This window comes from Triticum urartu, chromosome 6A, assembly GCF_056163025.1.
Source record: "Triticum urartu cultivar PI428250 chromosome 6A, HENAU_Tu73, whole genome shotgun sequence".
NCBI classification, from domain to species: Eukaryota; Viridiplantae; Streptophyta; class Magnoliopsida; order Poales; family Poaceae; genus Triticum; species Triticum urartu.
Window position 1 is genome coordinate 29,567,567 of NC_141878.1, and position 23,041 is coordinate 29,590,607.

The 23,041-nt window shown below is 49.1% G+C and overlaps 1 protein-coding gene and 2 pseudogenes across 2 annotated transcripts; 1 reads left to right on the plus strand and 2 right to left on the minus strand.

Moving 5' to 3' along the window:
- Window positions 1-306: 306 nt before the first annotated feature.
- LOC147963499 (secreted RxLR effector protein 161 pseudogene) lies at window positions 307-1,041 on the minus strand (annotated as a pseudogene).
- Window positions 1,042-15,691: 14,650 nt separating this feature from the next.
- Window positions 15,692-22,210, minus strand: LOC147963500 (uncharacterized). Its single transcript, XM_087529602.1, has 3 exons — window positions 21,765-22,210; window positions 21,106-21,110; window positions 15,692-16,287 (listed from the first exon to the last, which is right to left on the minus strand). Exons 1-3 carry the CDS (start codon window positions 22,208-22,210, stop codon window positions 15,692-15,694), a joined length of 1,047 nt encoding a protein of 348 aa, XP_087385728.1.
- On the plus strand, window positions 16,687-19,649 carry LOC147963501 (uncharacterized; annotated as a pseudogene). Its single transcript, XR_015607805.1, has 2 exons — window positions 16,687-17,930; window positions 18,023-19,649. The product of XR_015607805.1 is annotated as an uncharacterized LOC147963501 (transcript).
- Window positions 22,211-23,041: the final 831 nt, after the last annotated feature.

The following is a 23,041-nucleotide window of genomic DNA, read 5'->3' on the forward strand; positions in this document are numbered from 1 at the left end:
CGCAGCCTTTTCTGTTTTCTCATTCCTTTTATCTGAATTACAAGAGCCAGTCTACCCTCCAGGTCTCGCCGCCATGATCCGGTCCGCGTAGATTGTGCCATCCCGCGATCACGTCCATAGCAAAAGCCAAGCGACCAAGAGGAAATAACAGAAAGGAAACTGGAGAGCGCCCGCTACGTACGCCTCCCTAATCTAGGTGCATGCGTGGGTCACATCAGCCCAGCTGTACCTTATTTTGAAACGGAATAAACAACCTAGCGTGCGTGGGCTTGAGCTTATTCAGGCTAACAATTTCCCCCCCTGAGCTCAAGGTCCCAAGGTCACTTCCCTGACCCTAAGTTTCTGCCGCAGCTCGACGAACCGGACGCGCCCTAGTGCCTTTGTCAGCGCATCAGCCAGTTGATCGCTTGTGCCGATATGATCGATCTCCACCTGCCTTGTTTCCACACAGTTACGGATGAAGTGGAACATGACATTGATGTGCTTGCTTCTGTCATGGTGCACAGGATTCTTCGCCAATACAATGGCAGATTTGTTGTCGATCAAGAGCTTGAACGCACTAACTTCTTCCCCTCTCATTTCTGCAAGAAGGCGGCTCAACCACAGGCCTTGACAAGTAGCCGCCGCCGCTGCCACATATTCTGCCTCACAGGAGCTGATTGCGACGATCTTCTTCTTTTGAGAGGTCCAAGACACGGGATTTTCACCAAGGAAGAAAACCTGACCAGAAGTGCTCTTGCGATCTCCAATGTCTCCGGCGTGGTCGCTATCACTGTATCCAACCAGTGTAGCTTTTTCACAGCCACGCCGATAGCAGCAGCCATGTTTGAGAGTTCCACGCACATACCTAAGAATTTGCTTGATGGCTGTCCAGTGGGTGGCTGTTGGCTTCTCCATGAACCTGCTCACAATCCCCACAGCATGTGCAATGTCTGGCCTAGTATGTACCAAGTATCTCAAACTCCCGATTATAGTGTGATACAGAGAGGGATCAACAGCCTTTGCCTCATCATCTTTCCTCGGTTTGAGCCGGCACTCCATGGGCGTTTGACACCCATTGCACCCTGTCATCCCTGCAGCTTCAAGTATCTTTTCTGCATAGCTCTTCTGACACAAAGTAATTGAATCTTTGGATTGGGTTACCTCGATGCCCAAGTAGTAGCTTAGGAGACCGAGGTCACTCATTTTGAAGAGTTCTTGCATCTGCTTCTTGAACTCAGTGATGGATACTTGGTCGGTGCCGGTGATGATGAGATCGTCGACGTACACACCGACTAGCAGGAATGAATGTGCATCCCCGCGGCGATACACGGCATGCTCCAGTGGACTGCGTGTGAACCCCAGCGTGCTCATGGTCTCGTCCAGCTTCGCGTACCAGGCCCTCGGAGCTTGCCGCAGCCCGTAAGCCGCAGAACCTGCTGCTCCTTGGCGGCGGTGACGTACCCCGGCGGCTGCGCCACATACACTTCCTCGGCGAGGTCACCGTTGAGAAAAGCGGATTTTACATCCATGTGGTGCACCTCCCAGCCGGAGTGCGCGGCAAGCGCAAGAAGCAGCCGCACAGTCTCCATGCGTGCCACCGGCGCGAAAACTTCCTCGAAGTCCACGCCTTCTCGCTGCACATAGCCTTTCACCACCGAGCGTGCCTTGTACTTGACGATCTTGCCGTCCGGGTCATGCTTGACGCGGTACACCCACTTCAGGCTGATGGCTTTGTGGCCTGCCGGCAAGTGGGCGAGCTCCCAGGTGTTATTCTCATCAATGGACGCCATCTCACTGTCCATCGCCACCTTCCAGGCTCCGTCGTTCAGCGCCTTAGTGATGTCGCGCGGCTCCTCTGCAGTGAGGAGGCAGAGCTCGATCTCTTCTCAGATGGCCTCATCTTCAGTCTCGTCGAAGATGCACGATAGGCGCCGGTACCGTATAGGTCCGGAGTCAACATCGCGCCCATCATCATGCGTGGGCGGCGTGGCCTAACACATCTCCCTCGCCGCAGCCAGTGTGCAAGGCTCGGTCTGGGACGTGTCGGGCGTCGATGCGGCCGGCGCGTCCACCAAGTGCACCGGCGACCCCATTGATGATGTAGAGGGTGAGCCTGCTGTGTTGCTCGGGGCGGACACTGATGACCCGCCAGTATCCAGCTCATGCACGCCCGGCTTGATGGTGTAGACAACAGAGAACGTTGCCGGCGTAGGTGCGGTGACCACGCCCTGGCTGTCCCAACTCCAATGCCTGTTTTCCTCAAACAAAACATCACGTGTTACATGTACCTTTTTGCTTGCCGGATCATACACACGGTAGCACTTGGATCCTTCCTTGTATGCAACAAATATCATCATGGTTGAGCGATCAGAGAGCTTGGTGATTACGGGGCCGAGCTTCTTGACATGCGCCACACACCCGAATGTGCGCAGGTGCTGCACGCTAGGCTTGCGGCCGTGCCACGCCTCATACGGTGTCACTCCGCCCAGGCTGCGCGTTGGTGCCCTGTTAAGGAGATACACCGCCATCTTCACCGCTTCCGCCCAGAAGAACGACGGTACCACCATGCTCTTGAGGAGACAGCGCGCCGGCCCGCCGTGTACAGCCTGCCGGCCGTGTGCTTGACGCGAGCTAGCACGCGCCGGCCCGGATCATGGATGGTCATCATTCCACCCTCAATCCCAATCTTGCATCCTCCTTCGTCAAGCTGACCCACTGAGATGATGTTACTGCGGAGGCTGGGGATATAATAGACATCTGAAAGTGCTCGCTGATCTCCATTTTTGCACCTGAACACAACCACACCTCTGCCCTTTATGGCCACGAAAGAGCCATCACCAAACTTCATAGTGCCGTGCACTCCCTCGTCAAGCTTGGCGAACATCGTTCTCTCCCCTGTCATGTGACTAGACGCACCAGTGTCAAAGTACCAGAGACCATCGGGCGAGGGAACAGGGATCACCTTTTCTTCATTCAGGAAGACAGCCTGCGGCACGACGAGTTGTGGGGAGTTGACATCGGTGACCACTGCCATGAACAGCCCCTGATCATGTTCGTCACCGCCGTCGTGGACGAGGTTAGTCTGTTCCTTCTTCCATTGTCCCTTCTGCTTCTCCAGCCATGACCAGCAGTCCTTTTTCCAGTGTCCGGTCTTGCCGCAATGGTGGCATTTACCCTTCTTCTTGCCGCTAGAGTTGCCCGATCCACCTGCGCCGCCGCTGTTCGACGTAGGATTGCCGCCGCTTTGTAGCTTAGGCTTTCCCGGCGACTTGCTTTTGCCGCTGCCGCCGCCGTGCGACGAGCTGCCACCGGCGAACTAACGCTCACGAGCAGCCCATGACGAGTTGGCCGGTGGACTGCTTGGCGTCGTCGAGGTCATAGTGATCCTCGCATGCCGAGAGACGCCTGGTGAGCTCCTCGACCGACAACGTCTTGAGGTCGATCAGTGACTCGATCGCCATGGCCATCTGCCTGTACTTCCGCGGCATGACTCGGAGGAATTTCTGGACCGCCTTGTGCTCCGTGATGGGATCGCCGTACAGCTCCAGGTTGGCGACGAGACCGGAGAGCCGCAGCGCGAAGTCTTCAACGGACTCGCCGTCCTTGAAGCGGAGGTCCTCGAACTCATGCCGGCGCACCTGCGCCTTGGCCTCCCGCATGCGCTCGCTCCCCATGCGGAGAGTCTTGATGGTTTCCCAGGCTGTCTTGGCCTTGTCCTTGGCCGCCAGAACACGAAGCATCTCCGGTGGCACGCCCGTAAGGATGACGGAGAGGGCGCGCCTGTCGTCACGCTCGTCGTCGGTGCCATCGGTGACCACGGTCCAGAGACCCTTGGCCTGCAGCTTAACCTGCATCACAAGAGACCACTAGTTTGTCTTCGTTATTATCATGGACGTCGACGAGCTTTCCGACTCGTGCACGACCCGCTCGATGATGCGGATCTTGCCGCTGCCGCCGCCAGTGAGGCGCGCAAGCGGCGCTCCGGCCGATGGTGACTGCCCCACCGCCGCCGCCGCCTCCTTCTTCTTTTTCTCGTCGTCCGACATGAGCTCCGCGGATCACACACCGCCGGCCACCTGGGATCAAACACCGAGGCTTTGATGCCAATTGTCGTTGCCGAACAATCGATGGAGAGAGAGGAACTAGCGAGAGGAAGACGAACGAGAACAAGTCTACAAGAGAGTTTTGTGCTGCCTAACTGTCGCAGCCTTTTCCGTTTTCTCATTCCTTTTATCTGAATTACAAGAGCTAGTCTACCCTCCCGGTCTGGCCGCCATGATCCGCGTAGATCGCGCCATCCCGTGATCACGTCCATAGCAAAAGCCAAGCGACCAGGAGGGAATAACAGAAAGGAAACTGGAGAGCGCCCGCTACGTACGCCTCCCTAATCTACGTGCATGCGTGGGTCACATCAGCCCAGCTGCACCTTATTTTGAAACGGAATAAACAACCTAGTGTGCGTGGGCTTGAGCTTATTCAGGCTAACATTACGAACAAGTAGCACAAACTAAGTCGCATCACTTTGTCACTGCTCAATGTTCTTGGAGTAGATCAGTACATCTCCATAATTTCTTAGTACTACACTGACTAGCTAGTTGCATTCACGCCACATGCATGGGGCAGGCATACAGCAAGATCACAATAACTCTGACTTCAACAGTCATAATTTATCTACAGAAACTAAGCATCGTTACTGCTCTCCGTAATTTAAAACTCAAGTAAACTCCTTGTTAATCACTGTCGGACCAAGCCACACAAAGATAAACTCAGAAAAACTCCATGTAAATTTAGATGACCATATTACAGACACACTATTGCTGATCAACCTGCGGTCAACTGTCCAGCCGCAGCACAGCCTCAATCAGCACCATCTCCAGTCCATTATACACCAGCCAGACGTCTAGCATCCGCATCATCAGCGGTGCTCTTGCCATGAGGGCTATCTATCGCACCTTCACCTGCTTGTTCCAATATATGCATACTCAGATCAAAGATATTCGGGAGCTTGCAAGCAAAACAATCCATGTCATACCGAATTCAATGGAATTTAAGATATATAGCAGCAACTACTCGCTTTATGATGATTCTCGTTGTCATTCGCATTACAAGTTGGCATACATAGTCAGACAACAGTTCGAAACATAAAGAGATGAATCATAAAGAACTTATGAACCACAAAAGAAATGATAACTCGTGTTACAGGAAGTGAAATTTTACCATATAACACTTGCCCCTCTGTTTACATCTATCAAAAGAAATATGGACAAGCTAAGTCCTACTTGACTGAAATAACTAGTCCCTACCTTGAAAAATGATCTTATATTGTGGGACGGAGGGAGTATTTCTAAGGTGAAACAAACCAAAGATAGCAATGTCTTGAACTTGTATGCCTTATGTATCGATTTGGCCTCAAAATTAAAAATAATTGCCTCTGCTTAGTGTTTCTTACTATTTCAAGATGCCTCCAAAAATCTGCTCATACTGTGCACAAAACTTTCTTTTACTTCTCTGATCAGCTTAAAGTGACAATTACAACAGAGTAACAAATAAAACAAAATTATGTTCCTGTGCTTGATTGTGAAAAACATAGTTGTTTCGGTTGGATTGTCGCGTCCAGTGGTTCAGCTGAATTTGGACTTCAGAATGAACATGTTATCTCTCCGGCGTTGGCAGGTGAACATCTTCGGCACACCCATTGGTAAGGCCCGCGACGAGCCTTGACAAGCGCACCACCGCCGTAGCCGTCTCCATCTCAAATAATTGAGCTCGGAAGAAATAAACTTGTCTCTATCTCAAACAATCGAGCTCGGAAGAAAAAAACAAATATAACAGATTGGCACAAAGATGTACTGTATATGTGTAACCATGTGATTCACCTCACTATGCACAGTTAACTTCACTGCCGAAAGGCCAGTGCAACAGGCTGAATAGATATTTTTGAGAAACCAATGAGAATAGGCTGTGCAACAAGTTGGCATTTCACCTGAAATCCAATATAGAGTACATGACATGTTCCATGTCAAACACATATAGTCGTACTAGCAAATACTAGCAGGTATAGGGATTCAAAGCCATACAACAAGATCACAATCACATTGACTATGCAGATGCTGGTACGATGCACACTACTACAGACCCATGCACACATGATAAACTCCAGGTTCATTCATTCTACATGACCATAGTACGACCAAACAGAGCCAAATATACACTATTACAGACCAATTTAGCGGTCAATAGTCCTGTTGTATCACAACATCACCGGCTTCCGCAACTGAATTACTCTGATCATGGTAACTCTGAGCTTGAGCTTGCAACACTGCCTTGTTTCAGCATCTCCACAGCCGCGTTTCCAACACCTGCCCAAAATCTCAAAATTAAAAGTGTATTTAAATAGAGAGTAACTTTTATGATCGGGCAGACTTATGCCCATAGGAGGCCCACCGGGCAGGTTTAGTTAGGTGCTTAGCCCACAAGTTATCTTATTTTTATTCGCATCATGGTTATATAAACAAGTTGTAAGACTCTTTTGAGAATTGAGCAATAAGACAAATCCTATTGCCGGCTTCCAGAGGAGCCGGAACCCTAAACCCTAACCGCGCCTCGCGCAGCCGCCGCCTCTTCTTCAGCGTGCCACGGCGCCCCGCTGCCGGCAGCCGCGCTCGCATCCCCGTCAACCTACCTCCTTCCCATACAACCTCCGCCCTAGACCCGGTAGGGTCCTAGCTCCTACCAATTTGGCTCGCCTCTTACCACCTCCTAGGCACGGCACAGACATGGTATTACGCCCTCGAGCAGGACGAGGGCGGCATGCCCCCTTGGGAGCGCTTTCGCGAGCTCTGCCTCCTTCGTTTTGGGCCACCGATCCGCAGGGGCCGACTGGCGGAGCTGGGCCGCTTTCCTTGCACCTCCACAGTGCAGGACTTCGCCGACCGTTTCCAGACCCTGGCATGCCACGCGTCGGGCGTGATGGCGCAACAATAGGCTGGGCTCTTCGTCGGCGGTCTCCCGGATTACATCCGCGTTGATGTGGAGCTTCGGGGACCCCAGGACCTCCAGACGGCCATGTACTATGTCCGCGCCTTCGAGTGTCGCGCGCAGGCCGTGTAGTAGGCGGCCCCGGCTCGAGGAGGCCGACAGCACACCAGGCAGCCCCCAGCACCTGCGCCGGGCCGGCCGCCCCGTCCGCTCCGGCGACTACCACCCCGGCCGCAACGTGGCCCTTCCATCGACTCTCCCAGGCCGAGCAGCTCGACCGTCGGCGCCAGGGGCTTTGCTATAACTGCGATGAGCCCTACGTGTTGGGCCACGTCTGCCCGCGCCTCTTCTACTTGGAGACGGCCGACTCGTCGAGGAGGACACACCCGCCGACGGCCTTAGCGAGTTGCCGCCCGAAGTTGCTGCAGAGTCCGCCCCTGCAGCCGCCCCGGCGACGTCGTTCGTGGTCTCGCTCCATGCACTTGCCGGCATCCATGACGAGCGGACTATGCTCTTGCTAGTGATGATTGACGGCGAGCGCCTGGTGGCCCTCTTGGATACGGGCTCCACACATAACTTCCTGCCCGAGGCTACATGCGCCGTTTAGCGCTTCAGCTGACGGGCGGGGAGCAACTTCGGGTCACGGTGGCCAACGGCGACCGCCTCCGGTGTCATGGGCTGGCGCTGAACGTGCCCATCACTATCGGCGACGAGCACTTCACCATCACGTGCGCGGGCATCAACTTGGGCTGCTTCGACTTCATCCTCGCCGTCGACTTCTTATGGACCCTCGGTCCCATCCTCTGGGACTTCGATGCCCTGACGATGACGTTCTGGCGTCTCGGCCGTCGCGTCCGGTGGCAGGGCGTTGGGGCCGCCTCAACGGGGACGCCAGAGCTCCAGCTGGCCGCGACCACCACCACGGTAGCGCATCCACTGTTGGATCACCTCCTGCAGCAGCACGGCAACCTCTTCGACGAGCCGCAGGGCCTTCTGCCAGCCCGGGTGTATGATCACCGCATTCATCTCCTCCCGGGCTCGGCGCCGGTGGCAGTACGGCCCTACTGATATCCTCAGTTGCAGAAGGACGAGCTGGACTGGCAGTGCGCCCTCATGCTCGCCTTGGGCATCATCCGGATCTCCACATCGTCGTTCTCCGCGCCGGTCCTCCTCGTCCGCAAGTCGAACAACACGTGGCATTTCTGCATCGACTACCGCACCCTTAATGCCCTGACTCTTAAGGACAAGTTTCGTATCCTGATGGTCGATGAGCTCCTAGACGAGCTAGATGGGGTGCGCTTCTTGACCAAGCTCGATCTGGATGATGCACCTGGATGATGTCGCCAAGACGGCGTTTCGGACTCATCACGGCCACTTCAAGTCATGCTGTTTGGCCTCTCCAATGCACCGACGACTTTTCGGACTCTGATGAACCACATCCTCTGCCCCTACCTGCGTCGCTTTGTGCTTGTTTTCTTTGATGATATTCTTATCTACGGTGCCTCGTGGGCAGAGCACCTTCAGCACGTCGCCATCGTCTTCAACGAGCTTCGAGCGCACCATCTTCATCTTAAGTGCTCGAAGTGCTCGTTCGGGACACCTTCAGTTGCCTACCTCAGTCATGTCATCTCGGCCAAGGGGGTTGCCATGGACGCCGACAAGGTGGCGGCAGTCGCCGCTTGGCCGATCCCGCATTCACCGCGGGCTCTTCGCGGTTTTTTGGGCCTCGCGGGGTACTACCGGAAATTTATCCGGGTATTCGGCCTCATCGCGTCACCACTCATGCTCCTGCTACGTCGCGACGCCTTTGCCTGGGATGAGGAGGCGACAGTGGCGTTCGAGGCCCTCAAGGGGGCCCTCACGACCGGCCCCATTCTTCAGATGCCTGACTTCGACCGCCCGTTCGTCGTGGACTGTGATTCCTTTGGTGCGGGGTTTGGTGCCGTCCTTCAGAAGGTCGATGGACCCCTCGCTTTCTTCAGCAGGCCCTTCCTCATGCGCCATCTTAACCTCGCGGCTTATGAGCAAGATCTCATTGGCTTGGTGCAGGCGGTGCGTCATTGGCGGCCCTATCTGTGGGGTCGATCGTTCCGGATTCGCACGGAACACTACAGCCTCAAGGTCTTGTTGGACTAGAGGCTATCGACCGTGCCGCAGCACCAATGGATCAGTAAGCTCTTCAGCTTCGACTTCACCATCGAGTATCGCCCGGGCCGTCTTAACACTGTGGCTGGCGCCCTGTCTCACCGCGATGCCGACCACGACACCGCCGTCGGCGACTCTGAGGGGGCGGCGCTCTGCATCCGCTCGGGTCCCTCTTTCGCCCTCTTCGCCGACATCCGTCGGGCGACCGCGGCCGCACCGGACGCGCTACTCCTTCAGTAGCAGCTAGCTGCGCGGGAGCTGGAGGAGCCATGGCGCATCACCGACAGTTTGCTCCTGCATGGGCATCGGGTCTTCGTGCCGGCGCACGACGAGCTCCGTCACCAAGTGTTGCTGATGGCCCACTCAGCGGGCCATGAGGGTGTGCAGAAAAGCCTCCATCATCTCCGCACTGACTTCTACATCCTTGGTGATCGGGCCCTTGTCCACGACTGGGTGCGGTCTTGTGTGACGCGCCAGCGTAACAAGGCGGAGACACTGCGGCCGGTTGGTCTGCTCCAGCCCTTGGAGGTGTCGTCCCGGGTCTAAGCCGATATTTCCATGGACTTCATCGAGGGCCTCCCCAAGGTGGGCGGCAAATCGGTCATTCTCACGGTGGTCGACCGCTTCTCCAAGTATGCTCACTTCATTGCGCTCGGCCATCCCTACACTGATGCGTTCGTGGCCCGTGCCTTCTTCGACGATATCGTCCACCTCCACGGGTTTCCCTCTCTCGACCGTCAGCGATCGGGACCCGGTGTTCATGGGGCATGTCTGGAGCGATGTCTTCCGGATGGTGGGCGTGAAGCTCCGCCTGAGCACGGCCTTCCACCCTCAGATGGACGGCCAATCCGAGGTTGTCAACAAGGTGATTTCCATGAATTTGCGTTGTGTCACATGTGATCGTCCTCGCGCTTGGGTGGATTGGCTCTCGCGGGCAGAGTACTGCTACAACACCTCCTATCACTCCGCCCTGCGCGCCACACCATTTGAGGTGGTTTATGGCACACCACCCCTGCCCATCCTGCCGGTTGATCCGGCGACGGCTCAGACGGAGGCGGCTGGCGATCTTCTGCGGAGCTGTGACGAGATGCTGGCGGAGGTCCGGCAATGCCTCATTCAGGCCCAGCAGCTGGCCAAGCACTACTACGACGACCACAATCGCGAGGCGGAATTCGCAGTGGGTGATTGGGTGTGGCTGCGTCTCCTTCACCGCTCTATGCAGTCACTGGACCCACGGGCGAAGTGCAAGCTGGGCCCTCGCTACGCCGAGCCCTTTGTTGTCTTGGAGCGCATCGGGAAGGTGCCTTGCCGCCTTCAGCTTCCGGCTGGTGCTCGCATCCACGACGGCTTCCATGTGGGGCTGCTCAAGCCCTTTTGCGGGGAGCCACCTGTGGCCCCTTCCGCGCTTCCTCTGACCTCCGACGGGTGCCTTCTTCTGGGACCGGAGAAGCTGTTGCAGCCCAGCTACGTCATGGGGTGTGGTACGTGTTGATTCAGTGGGCTCGACTTCCGAATGAGGAAGCTACTTGGGAGCAGCGGGACGAGTTCCGCCAACACTACCTAGACTTCCAGCTCGAGAACGAGCTGTTTGCGCAGGCAGGGAGAGATATTATGACTGGGCAGACGTATGCCCATAGGAGGCCCATCGGGCAGGTTTAGTTAGGGGCTTAGCCCACAAGTTATCTTATTTTTATGCGCATCGTGGTTATATAAACAAGTTGTAAGACTCTTTTGAGAATTAAGCAATAAGACAAATCCCATTGCCCGGCTCCCAGAGGAGCCGGAACCCTAAACCCTAGCTGCGCCTCGTGCCGCCGCCGCCTCTTCTTCAGCGCGCCACGGCGCCCCGCCGCCGGCAGCCGCGCTCGCGTCCCCGTCAACCTCCCTCCTTCCCGTACAACCTCCGCCCTAGACCCGGTAGGGTCCTAGCTCCTACCAGTAACACAAAGGTAGGTCATATTACTGTGCAATCTGTATATTGCTTATAGGAAAAGGTACGGGAAGAAAAGCTGGGATGAAATAGTAGGTCATCAATCAAACCACATGCATGGACCAAGGCATGCAAACAAAGAGAAGTGCATCCATAAAAGAAACTAAAAGCTGTAAAACAATTGGAAGATTAGCTAGTGTAGTATAACAAATTTCTACATTGAACGGGAAAAAAACTCAAAAGGGGCACACTAAAAACAGTCACCAAACTATTCTCTGTCTATCTTCCACCTTTAAACCATAAATACTAGTCCTCCAAAGAGGCATTTTCAAGGACCTTCGCCCACCATTTAAACTACTTTCTCATTTTCAAGGGCCTTTGTGCAATGTATGATGACTGCCAAAAGAAAAAAGGTCACCACAAGATAAAACTACTCTGTAATCAATCACAAACTTGCTTCTTCGCCAATAAAATCAAAGGAAAAAAGGACCATTTCCTCAGCAACAAGTTTGCTTCTTCTCTTCAATAAGAGAATAAATCACACACGCCCACACTAATTGAGAAGAAACAAGAGAGCATTGGCAGGTGAACATATTCAGCACAGATCCACTTCATTATGCCAAAAGAATACACTTAGCTTTTTACATACTGTGTAACAGTGGGAGTTGATCAATGCTGGAAGTTGATTTTGACAGACCCTCTTGATCACACACATACAGTTGTAGCAGTAACAGGTACAGAGACTGGCAGGCATACAACAAGGATCACAATAAAATTGACTGGTTACGTACCTACTGAGAAATCTAATTGGTTGATAGGAAGATTCATGAGTTTTGCTCATACAAGGTACTAAACTGTTTCTTGTTAAACCTTGCTCTTATATACAGAACAAGTTTGCCATTTGGCCCATTGAATACAGAATTTATTTTGGAGAGAATGAACCGCCGCCTGGCTGAAGAAATGGCGAGGAGAATGGCGAGACAAAAACAGGAGGTGTCTAGAGCAGACGCTCAACCCAAACAGGCTCTTCTAAAAAGGAAGTGCCAGAGGGTAATGGTGATCACCAGTATGCTGGTTGAACAGAAATGGTGAGAAGATCATATGTTTTACCAAGTATAATAGGTACTCATGGGTTCACTGCTTTTTAGTGATCTTGTGAACAGTAAGGGGTCATACGGAACAGTTTACAAGGCGAAGTTCCATCACACAAATGCAACAGTGGAAGTTTCTAAACTACTGGAACTCGGTGGTTACAGCAGGAGTTACTATATTTTACTCTTTAGTTTTATGAAAGAGGTACTATATTTTAATTGTCAACAAACAAGTGCTCTTTTCTAGCTACTAATTATACCAAGGCAGGATTCTTAACAAACAGGACTTAGAAAGTTTCAGATGCTCCCAAGTTGAGCACTAATTTTGCATGATCCAGTGACCCATGTGTACTATTACCCCTTTATTTGTAAAGGCCCATAAATGACTACATTGTTATCCAAATGAGAAAGTAAAAATAGTACTACCATTAAAGCACAGAGGGAAGTAAGAAAAACTATAATGATGGTAATTCACAATTTTTTGGTTCCAATCCAGACTGAGAACATTGGATATCCTAATGTTTTAAGAAGCATATTAATTCTATCTTTTGCAGACTTAGGCGCTGAGCGATGGCAAAACACCTCCTCAGCAGCAGTGTGGCAGTGCCTTTCGTCTACTCTCCTTCTCTGCACCTCTCCACGGTGCCCTCACTCATTTAGTCCTCCTCTCCTTCATTCTGTGTCAAAGGCGGTAGCCTTCCTTATCACTTACGCTTGCCAATTTCCTGAACCACCTTTTCTACCTTTCTCATATTTAGTTTATGTATGGTACTAATTTAACTATCCATGAGTGTGTTGCCTGATCACTTCCCTTGTTCTGTAAGAAGTGCATTTAACTTCTACCATTTTATCAGGTTACTGCTGCTGGGGAGGAAGAAGAACCTTGAAGGCATTGTTATCCTAATTTAAAAATATGTGTATAATAAGTTGACAAACTAATTATCAGTGTGCTTGTCACATAAAAGAAATGGGCGGATCAATTGCATAGATGCCTATTTTTTTTCTATACCACTTTGAAAGCTTGATTTATAAATAATCAAAGAAATGGGGATTTGTTATATTTTTTCTATAAATTTCCGTGGGATGTTGTATTCAAAAATGTGTAAACTACAATTCTTTGGGGCGAATAAGTTTGGTTGGTAGGCCTGTAAACTTGCTATCCTTAGGACAGTACCAAAGCAGAAAAGGACAAAGGTCGGCCAGGAGGCATGCACTAATATTTGTGAAATAATTGGCCGGTCATACAATTTAATTACTACCTTACAAGATTCATATGAAAGGGTGAAGAAAAATTATGCAACAGACTCCCTCTAGTCCTAATAAAAAAATTGATTGCATCTGTCATGTGCCTTGAAGGACTTGAATCTGAGACAGAGGAAGGTGAAAATGTCAAACTGTCCAAGAAAACATGGGTGCGCGCCCTCTAATTCATCTCGAGCGGTTGAACTCAAATCAAATAGTTGAGCACAAGTTATTTTGGCTAGCTGAATGGTGAGTCCAATGACCAATTATTTGGTGAATAATCCCATGAGAAATTAATCAAGCTCACTTCTCTAATTTTTCTCATGTAAGTATATAGGAGATGCATTAGTGGTGCAACGGTTTAGGTCTAACGATGACCAAATACGAGTTTTTTTTTTGCCTCCTTATATCTATCAAAATAAATGTGGACAGGATAAAGTCCTGCTTGACTGGAATAAATGCTTCTAATTAAGGTAAAACAATCTAAAGGTGAACTATCAGAAATGTCCTGATTTAAACTTGTGTTCCTCTTAGATTAGCTTCGCCATAAAAACCAAAATAATTGTTGCGATCTAGTGCCTCAAGGATGCTACGCATGTCACGTAGTAGTGTGTATGATCCTTTCTTTAATAATCTAACTACCCTGAAATGACAACTAGAAGATGAAAAGCAACAAATCCTGAAATGTCAGCTAGAGCATGGCAGCCATGGGAGCAAGCAAGCTATTTCATGTCCCAGATATTACTCCGAAATAGGCTAGCATCTTGCCCCAACGACAATCCTGTTTAGGCCTTCACGTACTGAAAAATTGTCCATATTGCCCACACGAAATCAATTTAGTTATACTGGCCCCCCTTGCCCTAAGCAGTATAGGGTACCGTAAAAAAGCTCTCATAAATTATCTGAAGTTAACACCATGCGATAAATTTATAGACAGGCCTGGCCCTGAGGGGGGCGGGGGTCCCTCGACGCCAAAGGGGCCCCCAGCAGGTGAGTTTTCCATACTGGGTCTGGCTGTCAATGTTGCAACGCAGTAGAAGGGTCACAGGGGCCTGAGTAGCACACAGCGGGCATACCAGTGGTTCGCTAGATAAGGTCATAGTAGGCAATATGCACATTATCGCCACGTCAAAGTCCTCTCCTGATGCGCATCTATTTTAGAGTGAATTCTGGTTTTTACCCTCTATTTTGATGTTTTTGACACTAATTACCCTATTTAGCAGGATTTCATCCATTTTACCCCATTTAGCAAAAGTTTTGCCACAATTTACCCATTTTAAAATTTTGCGAGCATTCTGATGAGCAGGTCCCAATTGTTAGGTCCACCTAGCATGCCCCATCAACAGTTTTTACCTACCTATTTTTCTCCATGTTAAACCAGTCCTCGCAGCTTCGCACATCATCTAAGATGTTTATACATCAGGCAGCAAGGAAAGGAAATATGAGAGGAAATGAGCAGATGAGTTAATAGAATTATGAAGAGGATCTATTGATGATTTTAAGATTAATACGAGCAGCTGAAGAACTCTAGACGAGTTGATCATAGTTTTTGTGGAGGAACAACTAATGTTAATCCAAAAGACAAGGGCAATTAAGAAATGATAACAATACTAGTCAGTATGAGAACATATGTGATTCAACTACTACAGAATTTGCTAGTCTTGACATGGAACCAATTTTACTCTAGATATGTATGATCCTAGAAATTGGAATTATCTTGGTAGCAAAGCAAAGGACATAAAGATTGGAGAAGGGCCAATAAGAGAACTATAAATAGGGTTAGAAGAAAATTTTAGAAGTTAATATGTAAAAAATATACGAAAGTATTTATTGATAACATTTAACATACATGTATATTATATTTTGATGTTCGTATTAAGGGGCCCTGTGTTCAACTTTCTCCATGGGCCCCCAAAATCTCAGGAACATCCCTGTTTTATAGATGTAAAGATGAAGAAAAGGTAATTTTCTTCCTCATTATACCTATCAAAAGAGGAAAAAGCGACTCCCACTGCCTGAAATGAATGTTTCTAGGGTCGAATAATCAAAGGTGAAAAGAATTTTAGACTTGTATGCCTTCTTGGTTAGCTTGACCATAAAAACATTTCTCTAAAATAATCATTGTGATCTAGTGGCTTTTATGAATTCACGATGCCTCCAAAATGGTGCTCATAGTGTTCAAGATCATTCCTCTTGTCTTGTTACCTCACACTGGCATCCAAAACAGACTAAACAATAAATCACAATCCATTATCCATGTTCCTGAGCCTCATTACCTTTGCCACAAGCAGAGAAGTAACATCTATGAATGTATTAACAAGAATTAGCGATTACCATAACCAGCAATCTCCTTCCGCCACTGGCTGGAACTCCCACCATTGTTTCTCCAAATAGTATAAATGCGACAAAATGTGTCGTGTCCACGGATAAGCATCCCAGGCTTGCCTTCTCCTGCTTCGATCATAGTTATATCATTACTGGATGCATGTTTCGCCTCGGATGGGGGGTCGGCAACGGAGAACTCCATCCTCCGGGTGTCGAGCACCAACATTTTCATTTCATACTCCCAGTCTGAAATCCAGTAAAAGCAGCCATACACGTATTGGCGCCAGCGCCAGTAGAAGAGTCTCTCCTCTACTGACGATAGCAAGCCATCTAACAGATTGCTCCAACTATGGGATGCAACGGCTCGCCATTGTCTGTTGCTGGAAGAGAAGACAAAGGAGATGAGGTTAGCTTCGCAGTACACCATACACATGACTCTGAATGATGTCTCTTCCGCAGCTGCTGCCTCGTCTCCCCGGGGCAGCAGGAATGTCTCGGAGAAAGCCGGTTTTGCCGCCATAGCAGCTAGGTCGTCAGGGATTGGTGGAACAAAGATGTATCGCTGGTGCAAGGGGTCGCAGACCACCATTTTTTGTATATTTATTTTTGACCAAAAAATCTGAAAGATTTATTCTAGATTTTAGATAGAAAGCTTTGCCACACTGCAAAGGTTTGAACTTTAAAACATGTTTTATGCGAGAGAAATAAAAAAGAGAAATGTGTTTGCACGAATCGCGAAGCGCAGAATGGATGGCTAGATAGGGAGGGCCTGGGTGCAGGTGTTCTATTATATATTTTCGAGCGCCGGACGGGGTTTTTTGTGTGGGGAGATTGGATCTTTTGCCCCACTTTACTTGGGCATTAGATGATTTGCCCCATTTTACATAGGATTAGATCATTTGCCCCACTTTTCATTTTTCTTTTGATGATTTGCCCTTTTCAATTACTGTAATCATTTTTTATTTTGTATCCCTTTTTCTCCATGTGAAAAGACACAATTGCCCCTGTGGCTAATTTACAATTTGACACTGTACAAATCTTTTTTCTTTACAAGCCTGTATCCAACCGAAGCAACTAATTAACAGGGAACAAATCACATTACTTTCTTTACATGGCTTTACCCAACGGAACCAACTACTAACAAATCATAGATTGATTTTGTTGTGTCGTGGTGTTCATGGCTAGTGGAGAGGCGGATCCACCGCCGGCCCCCAAGCCATCAACTCCGACGACCCCTGCACAGCGAGGCTTCACACAGATGACAACTGAGAAGATCCCACAGACTGCCGGACAGGGAGGCGACTGTTGCGTCCATGGATCACCACGATCTGCTCCAGATTGGTCAGTATATTATCTCCCCTTCCTCCCACCCCACGCGAAACACACACACAGTGCCACACGGATCCAGGGTTTGAACCTCTTGGCATCTCCTCGCTAGGCAGCCCCTAACGCTGCTACACTTGTAGTAACCCTGCAACTGCAACAATATGATGGAGACATAATTATCAGGATTCAGGAGTATAAAGTTCTGAAATTATCCAAATCTTTAAACCATGTGGATGAATACTTCTACGAGGATCATGAATCCAATGACATGGGCATACACTTAGTTTTACTGGAAAATGAATATTAAACAATTTGTTAATTGTTTCCTAACATAACAAAATGACAGTTAGATGATGCCCTTATGTCCCCTCCATAACTGAAAATCTTTTGTTCTCCAAGTAGGTCTCGGCCGGTGGCTAGCAATGATACATATGTATCAACTATGGAAGGAAGTGTTGATTGGTCCAAGATTGAGATAGCACCAATGAATGATGAAGAAATTGATGTTCCTATAACAGAAGAGAACATGTGCTCGGTGCTTGGCATCAATGATGAACCTGAGCATCGGAAAATTGTATCTGAAGCAGCTATGAAAGCCTCCATTGCAGATGTTGATGCATGTGTGGCTGATATTGATGAGGATTTACTTGCTGATGCGGCTTCCTGTGCCTGACCATATGCCTGAAGAGGATCACTTTTGGTATGATAAGGAACATCCTGTGATAGAGGAAGGATCTTTGTTTCGTTCAATGAACGAGTTTAGGATGCTCATGAGAACATTTGCTATTAGAGGCAAGTTTGACATCAAGACCAAGGATAGTGACACTACTAGATTTGTGGGTCACTGTAAAGGAAATGCATGTCCTTGGAGAATAACTGCTAGGACAATAGAAGATGGAAAAACAGTCAGGGTACAAACTTATCTAACATGAATCATCTTTTATGTTAAAACTATGTTTTATAAATTACTTGCAACTAATGGTTGGTATTGTGTTTTCTGCAGGTAAACAAGATAGTAAAGCCTCATAAGTATTCATCAACCGTTGCAGTGATTACAAGCATGGCAGACCAAGCATGGGTGGCAGAAAAGGCAATGGGGTATCTTCAAACTGAACCAAACATTGGTGCCAGCGAGCTCCGAAAAAAGCTACAGGCCGAATACAAATGTACTATTGGGTATCATACTGTTGACAAGGGAAAAGAAAGGGCCAAGAATAGTTTATATGGGACCTGGGGAAAAAGCTTTCAGTCATTATTGAATTTCAAAGCTGAGATTGATAAAAGATCTCCTGGTAGCATTGTCGAGGTTGATGTCAAGAGGGAAGGAGGTGAAGTGCATTTCCGCAGATTTTTTATGGCACTTAAGTCATGCATTGATGGCTTCTTTGCTGGTTGTAGACCATATGTCAGTATAGACTCCACATTTTTGACTGGAAAGTGGAATGGTCAATTAGCAGCATGTACAGCACTAGATGGAAAAAATTGGATGTTTCCTTTAGCATTTGGTTTCTTTGGTACGGAGACCGAGGGTAACTGGATTTGGTTTATGCAACAACTGCATAGGGCAATAGGACATCTTCAAACTCTAGCTATTTGTACTGATGCATGCAAAGGGTTAGAGAATGCAGTTAAAATTGTGTTTCCTCAAGCTGAGCAAAGGGAATGCTTTAGGCATCTAATGGCAAACTTCAAAAAGAAGTTTCACGGAGATGTTTTTGGTCGCATGTGGCCAGCAGCCAAGGCTTATCGTCTGGAAACATTTAATTATCATATGGGCAAGATATTTGAAGCTGAACCTGCAGTGAGTACCTACTTGTGTACCTATCATAACTTAAAGTGGATGAGATGTGACTTCAACACAGAAATAAAATGTGATTACATTCACAACAATCTAGCTGAGTGCTTCAATAGCTGGATCAAAGGAACAAAGGAGCTGCCCATGGATGAGCTAGCCGATGCAATAAGAGAGAAAATTATGATACTTGTTTATAGAAGGAGAAGGATTGGGGAAATGCTCCAGGGAGAGATATTGCCTGCTATCATTCAACAAATAAATAATAGAACTAGGCAACTTGACCATTTGGTTGTTGGAAGATCAACCGGAGAAAGTTGTGAGGTCAAGGACACTAGCAAGAATAATCTTAGGCATGTTGTGAAGATAGGCAGCCGTGAGTGCACCTGCCTAGAATGGCAACACACTGGAAAGCCATGTGAGCATGCACTTGCATTCCTTATAGAGACGGAAGATGTGAACTTTCAACCATATGTACATGAGTACTACTCCGTGAGTAGGTTTCGGGCTGCCTATGCTGGAGAGATTGAACCAATCACGGACAAGTCTCAATGGCCTCATGTTAATCTAGATTTTGAGATGGTGCCACCGGATTTAAAGAGCTCCGTTGGGAGACGGAGGAAGCAGAGAATCAAAAGTTGCCTTGAAGACGGTGGTGGCAGCAAACGGAAGGAAAAAAGATGATAATGGAAAAACAAATGACCAAGAAGGAGGTGACAAAGAGAAGGAGAAGGAAAAGGAAAAGAAGAGATTTGGCAGCAGAAATAGGTGCAAAGAATGTGGGATATTGGGGCACAGGAAAGCAACTTGCAAAAAAAATGAAGCTAAAGAGAGGTAACCCATGCACTAATATCTCCTTTATATTAGTATCAAATTAGTACTATTATACCATTTCTAACATCCGGTGTGACTGAACTTTCTAGTGATGTGTCTGCTCGCGAGCTCGCTCCAGTTGTTGTTGCGACACCTACACGCACAACAACAATCACACTGCCTCCCAGCCTTCATAACAGCCCTGGGCCTATCACAAGGAGGTACCTATTATATTTGTCATAAGCACATTTGATTCATGCAAAAGAAAAATCCTATTTTTATAACATTGGTGTGTAAACATGCAGGAGGCTTGCTATGGCCATAGCTGGAGACGATGCATCACAGCCATGTGGGACAAGTACTGTTAATTCTACAGCATCACCTACTTCTCACTTCCCTTCACGCTCTACGGCATGCAAGAAAAAATTGACCCCGAAGAGGAAGAAGCTCTCATTTTGGTGCATTCAATTCTATTTTAAATTCGTAGAGGTGTTGAAATTTGTCAATTTCAAAGATATTGGCTCGAAAAAATACTTTTTTGCTTGATGTAAACTCGGATTAATTTATCATGTCGCTTGAACCAAGCAAACCTTTTTGTGGCATCAGTTCGTGATTTCGGTGTGATATATTCTCTCAATTCCATGTGCTAAGTGAACATATGTTGTCAGTCTATTTTTTTTTCCTATGAAGATGTTATATGCTGCCAATTTCCAACGAAATGCATATGCCAGGATGCACATCATATATATAGATCTCTGACCAGTGACTAAAGTAGATCCAGCAAAAGATGAAGCATATATATTTTGAGTGTGATACAATTAAAGTATGAAGCATCTGGAGGAGATAACTAAACAAAGCATTTTATATAATGTACCCAGCTCCATGATTGAAGCAGTACCAGCTGCTAGGGTAATTAGTACTATCAACACTGTCGTCCAGCCATAGCTATTACCGACCAACGAGCTGACACACAACAAAACTGTAAATCCATTAATCATTGAAAGAAGGTAGTTTTTACCAGCAACGAGCGCACCATCTGCCGAGCTGCAGCTGGAGCCCTCGAATCCGCCCGTTCGCCGAGCTGGAGCGGGAGCCGCCGCGGCGGGCCGCCGAGCTGCAGCGGGAGCCGCCGTCCCGGGCCGAGGAGCTGCAGCGGGAGCCACGGAACCCGTTGGTCCGCCGAGCTGCGGCGTGAGCCCCGGGAATCGCCGGTCCGCCGAGCTGCGGCCGAAGCCGCCGCCCCAGGCCGAGGAGCCGCAGCGGGAGCCCCGGGAGCCGCCGGCGCCGGCCGACCATCTGTGGGAGCTGCCGCGCCGGGCTGCTGCTGCCAAGATGGGGGCCAAGGTGCCGTGGTCGGCCTCCTCTGGTATGAGTAAAGAAGAACAGAGGAAATGCGTTGAACTGGGGAACAGTGAGCTCGTCGATGCAACTTAGTGTCAGTCCAACAGCGGTGTCAAATTGTAAATTAGCCACAGGGCAATTGTGTCTTTTCGCACGGAGAAAAAAGGGATACAAAATCAAAAATGATTACAGTAATTGAAAAGGGCAAATCATCAAAAGAAAAATGAAAAGTGGGGCAAATGATCTAATCCTATGTAAAATGGTGCAAATCATCTAATGCCCAAGTAAAATGGGGCAAAAGATCCAATCTCCCCACACAAAAAACCCCGTCCGGCGCTCGAAAATATATAATAGAACACCTGCACCCAGGCCCTCCCTATCTAGCCATCCATTCTGCGCTTCGCGATTCGTGCAAACACATTTCTCTTTTTTATTTCTCTCGCATAAAACATGTTTTAAAGTTCAAACCTTTGCAGTGTGGCAAAGCTTTCTATCTAAAATCTAGAATAAATCTTTCAGATTTTTTGGTCAAAAATAAATATACAAAAAATGTTTTTTTAGATTTAAAAATCATTTTTTGTATATTTATTTTTGACAAAAAAATCTGAAAGATTTATCCTAGATTCTAGATAGAAAGGTTCGCCACGCTGCAAAGGTTTGAACTTCAAAACATGTTTTATGCGAGAGAAACAAAAAAGAGAAAATTTCAGATAGAAAGTTAGTTGTGTTGCACAGATCTTAAAGCAATATTGGACAGCTAGGATAGCAGGGCCCGGGTGCAGATGTTCTAAAAATCCACGTCCGTCCGGCGCTAGCTAGCAGGAAGCGGCCATCGCGGATGTCCAGGACGACCCAATAGTGAGAAGTGGCTGGGGCGGGCACAAAAGAGAAGGAGAAGTCAGCGGCGAGGGCAACGGCACAGGCTGCCGACGCGGAGGGGTGAGGCGGCTCGGCGGGTTGGAAGCCGTTATGCGGACTGAGGAAGCCGAGGAGGGGCGGGGCGTGAAGCTTGGGGTACCGCCGGAGGAAGGATCGATCGGCAACGACGCGGCGGAAGGAGACGCAGGTGGCAGAGGCTCGGACGAGGTCGGCTGGGGTGGGCAGGCGGACGAAGATTTCAGGCAGGAGCTCGTCGGGGATCGGCAGTGAAGCCGTTTCGCCGGGACCATGCCGCGGCGGAAGGAGAGGAGGAGGGGACTGGTGGTGGTGCTTGGGTATGGCAGGTTTGGCCATGTTGCCGCCCATCCCGCCGCCGGCGTGGTGAGAAACCCTAGCTCTGGTCTCGATTTGTTTTAGCACGGGATTGTGGGATTTGGGGAAAGGAGCAGTTATGACTGGAATTTGGACATTGTGAAGGGCGTTTTGGAAAATGTACACCGTGATTGCTTTGCTTGCACATAATCTGCACATCCGGCTGCTGCTGAGATTAACTTCACCGTGACGTGATTGCTGTCAAAAGAAAAAACCTCACTGTGTGATGATGACTATAAAAAAGATCACCATCTCAAAAAAAAAACAGTAATGGATCAGAAATTTTTTGTATCAACACGTTAAACGTCATAGTTATTTTTGAAGCGTTGGAGCCACCGGTTTTAGCTTAATTCACGAGTGACCTTAATTGTGGCAAGGATAACCCCGCAAAAAAAATTGTGGCAAGGATAGTACGTAAACATATCCGAAAAAATAGTATGTAAACATGTGATACTACCATTTTTACAGTCCCCCCACCCCCTCCGGGTGACTCGGGCGCTAACCCTGGCCACCGCCCAACTCCGACCCTCCTCCGCTGCCCCTCACCCACCGCTGCTAGCAAGCGCCGCCGCCTGTCGGGCAAGCCCGCATGGCGCCGGCGGAGCCGGGCCTCTCGTTAATTAGCTCCCCTCCTGTGGTTCGGGCTCCTGTGGTTCGGGCGGTGCGGGCCGCTCCGCTGCATAGTGTCATTCGGGTGGCGCGGCGGGCAGGCAGGCGGGCACACGTTGTTGGGTGCGGTGGTCGACATCGTGATGGCTGTCAGATCCAGGGAGGCAAGCGCGCAATGTCCCAGGGTGTCCTCGTCGCGGGAGGAGCGCGGGTGGC

Bases quoted from the DNA above. Each gene is read 5' to 3' on its own strand.
- LOC147963500 (XM_087529602.1), bottom strand. From the start codon at position 22,210: ATGGGCGGCAACATGGCCAAACCTGCCATACCCAAGCACCACCACCAG.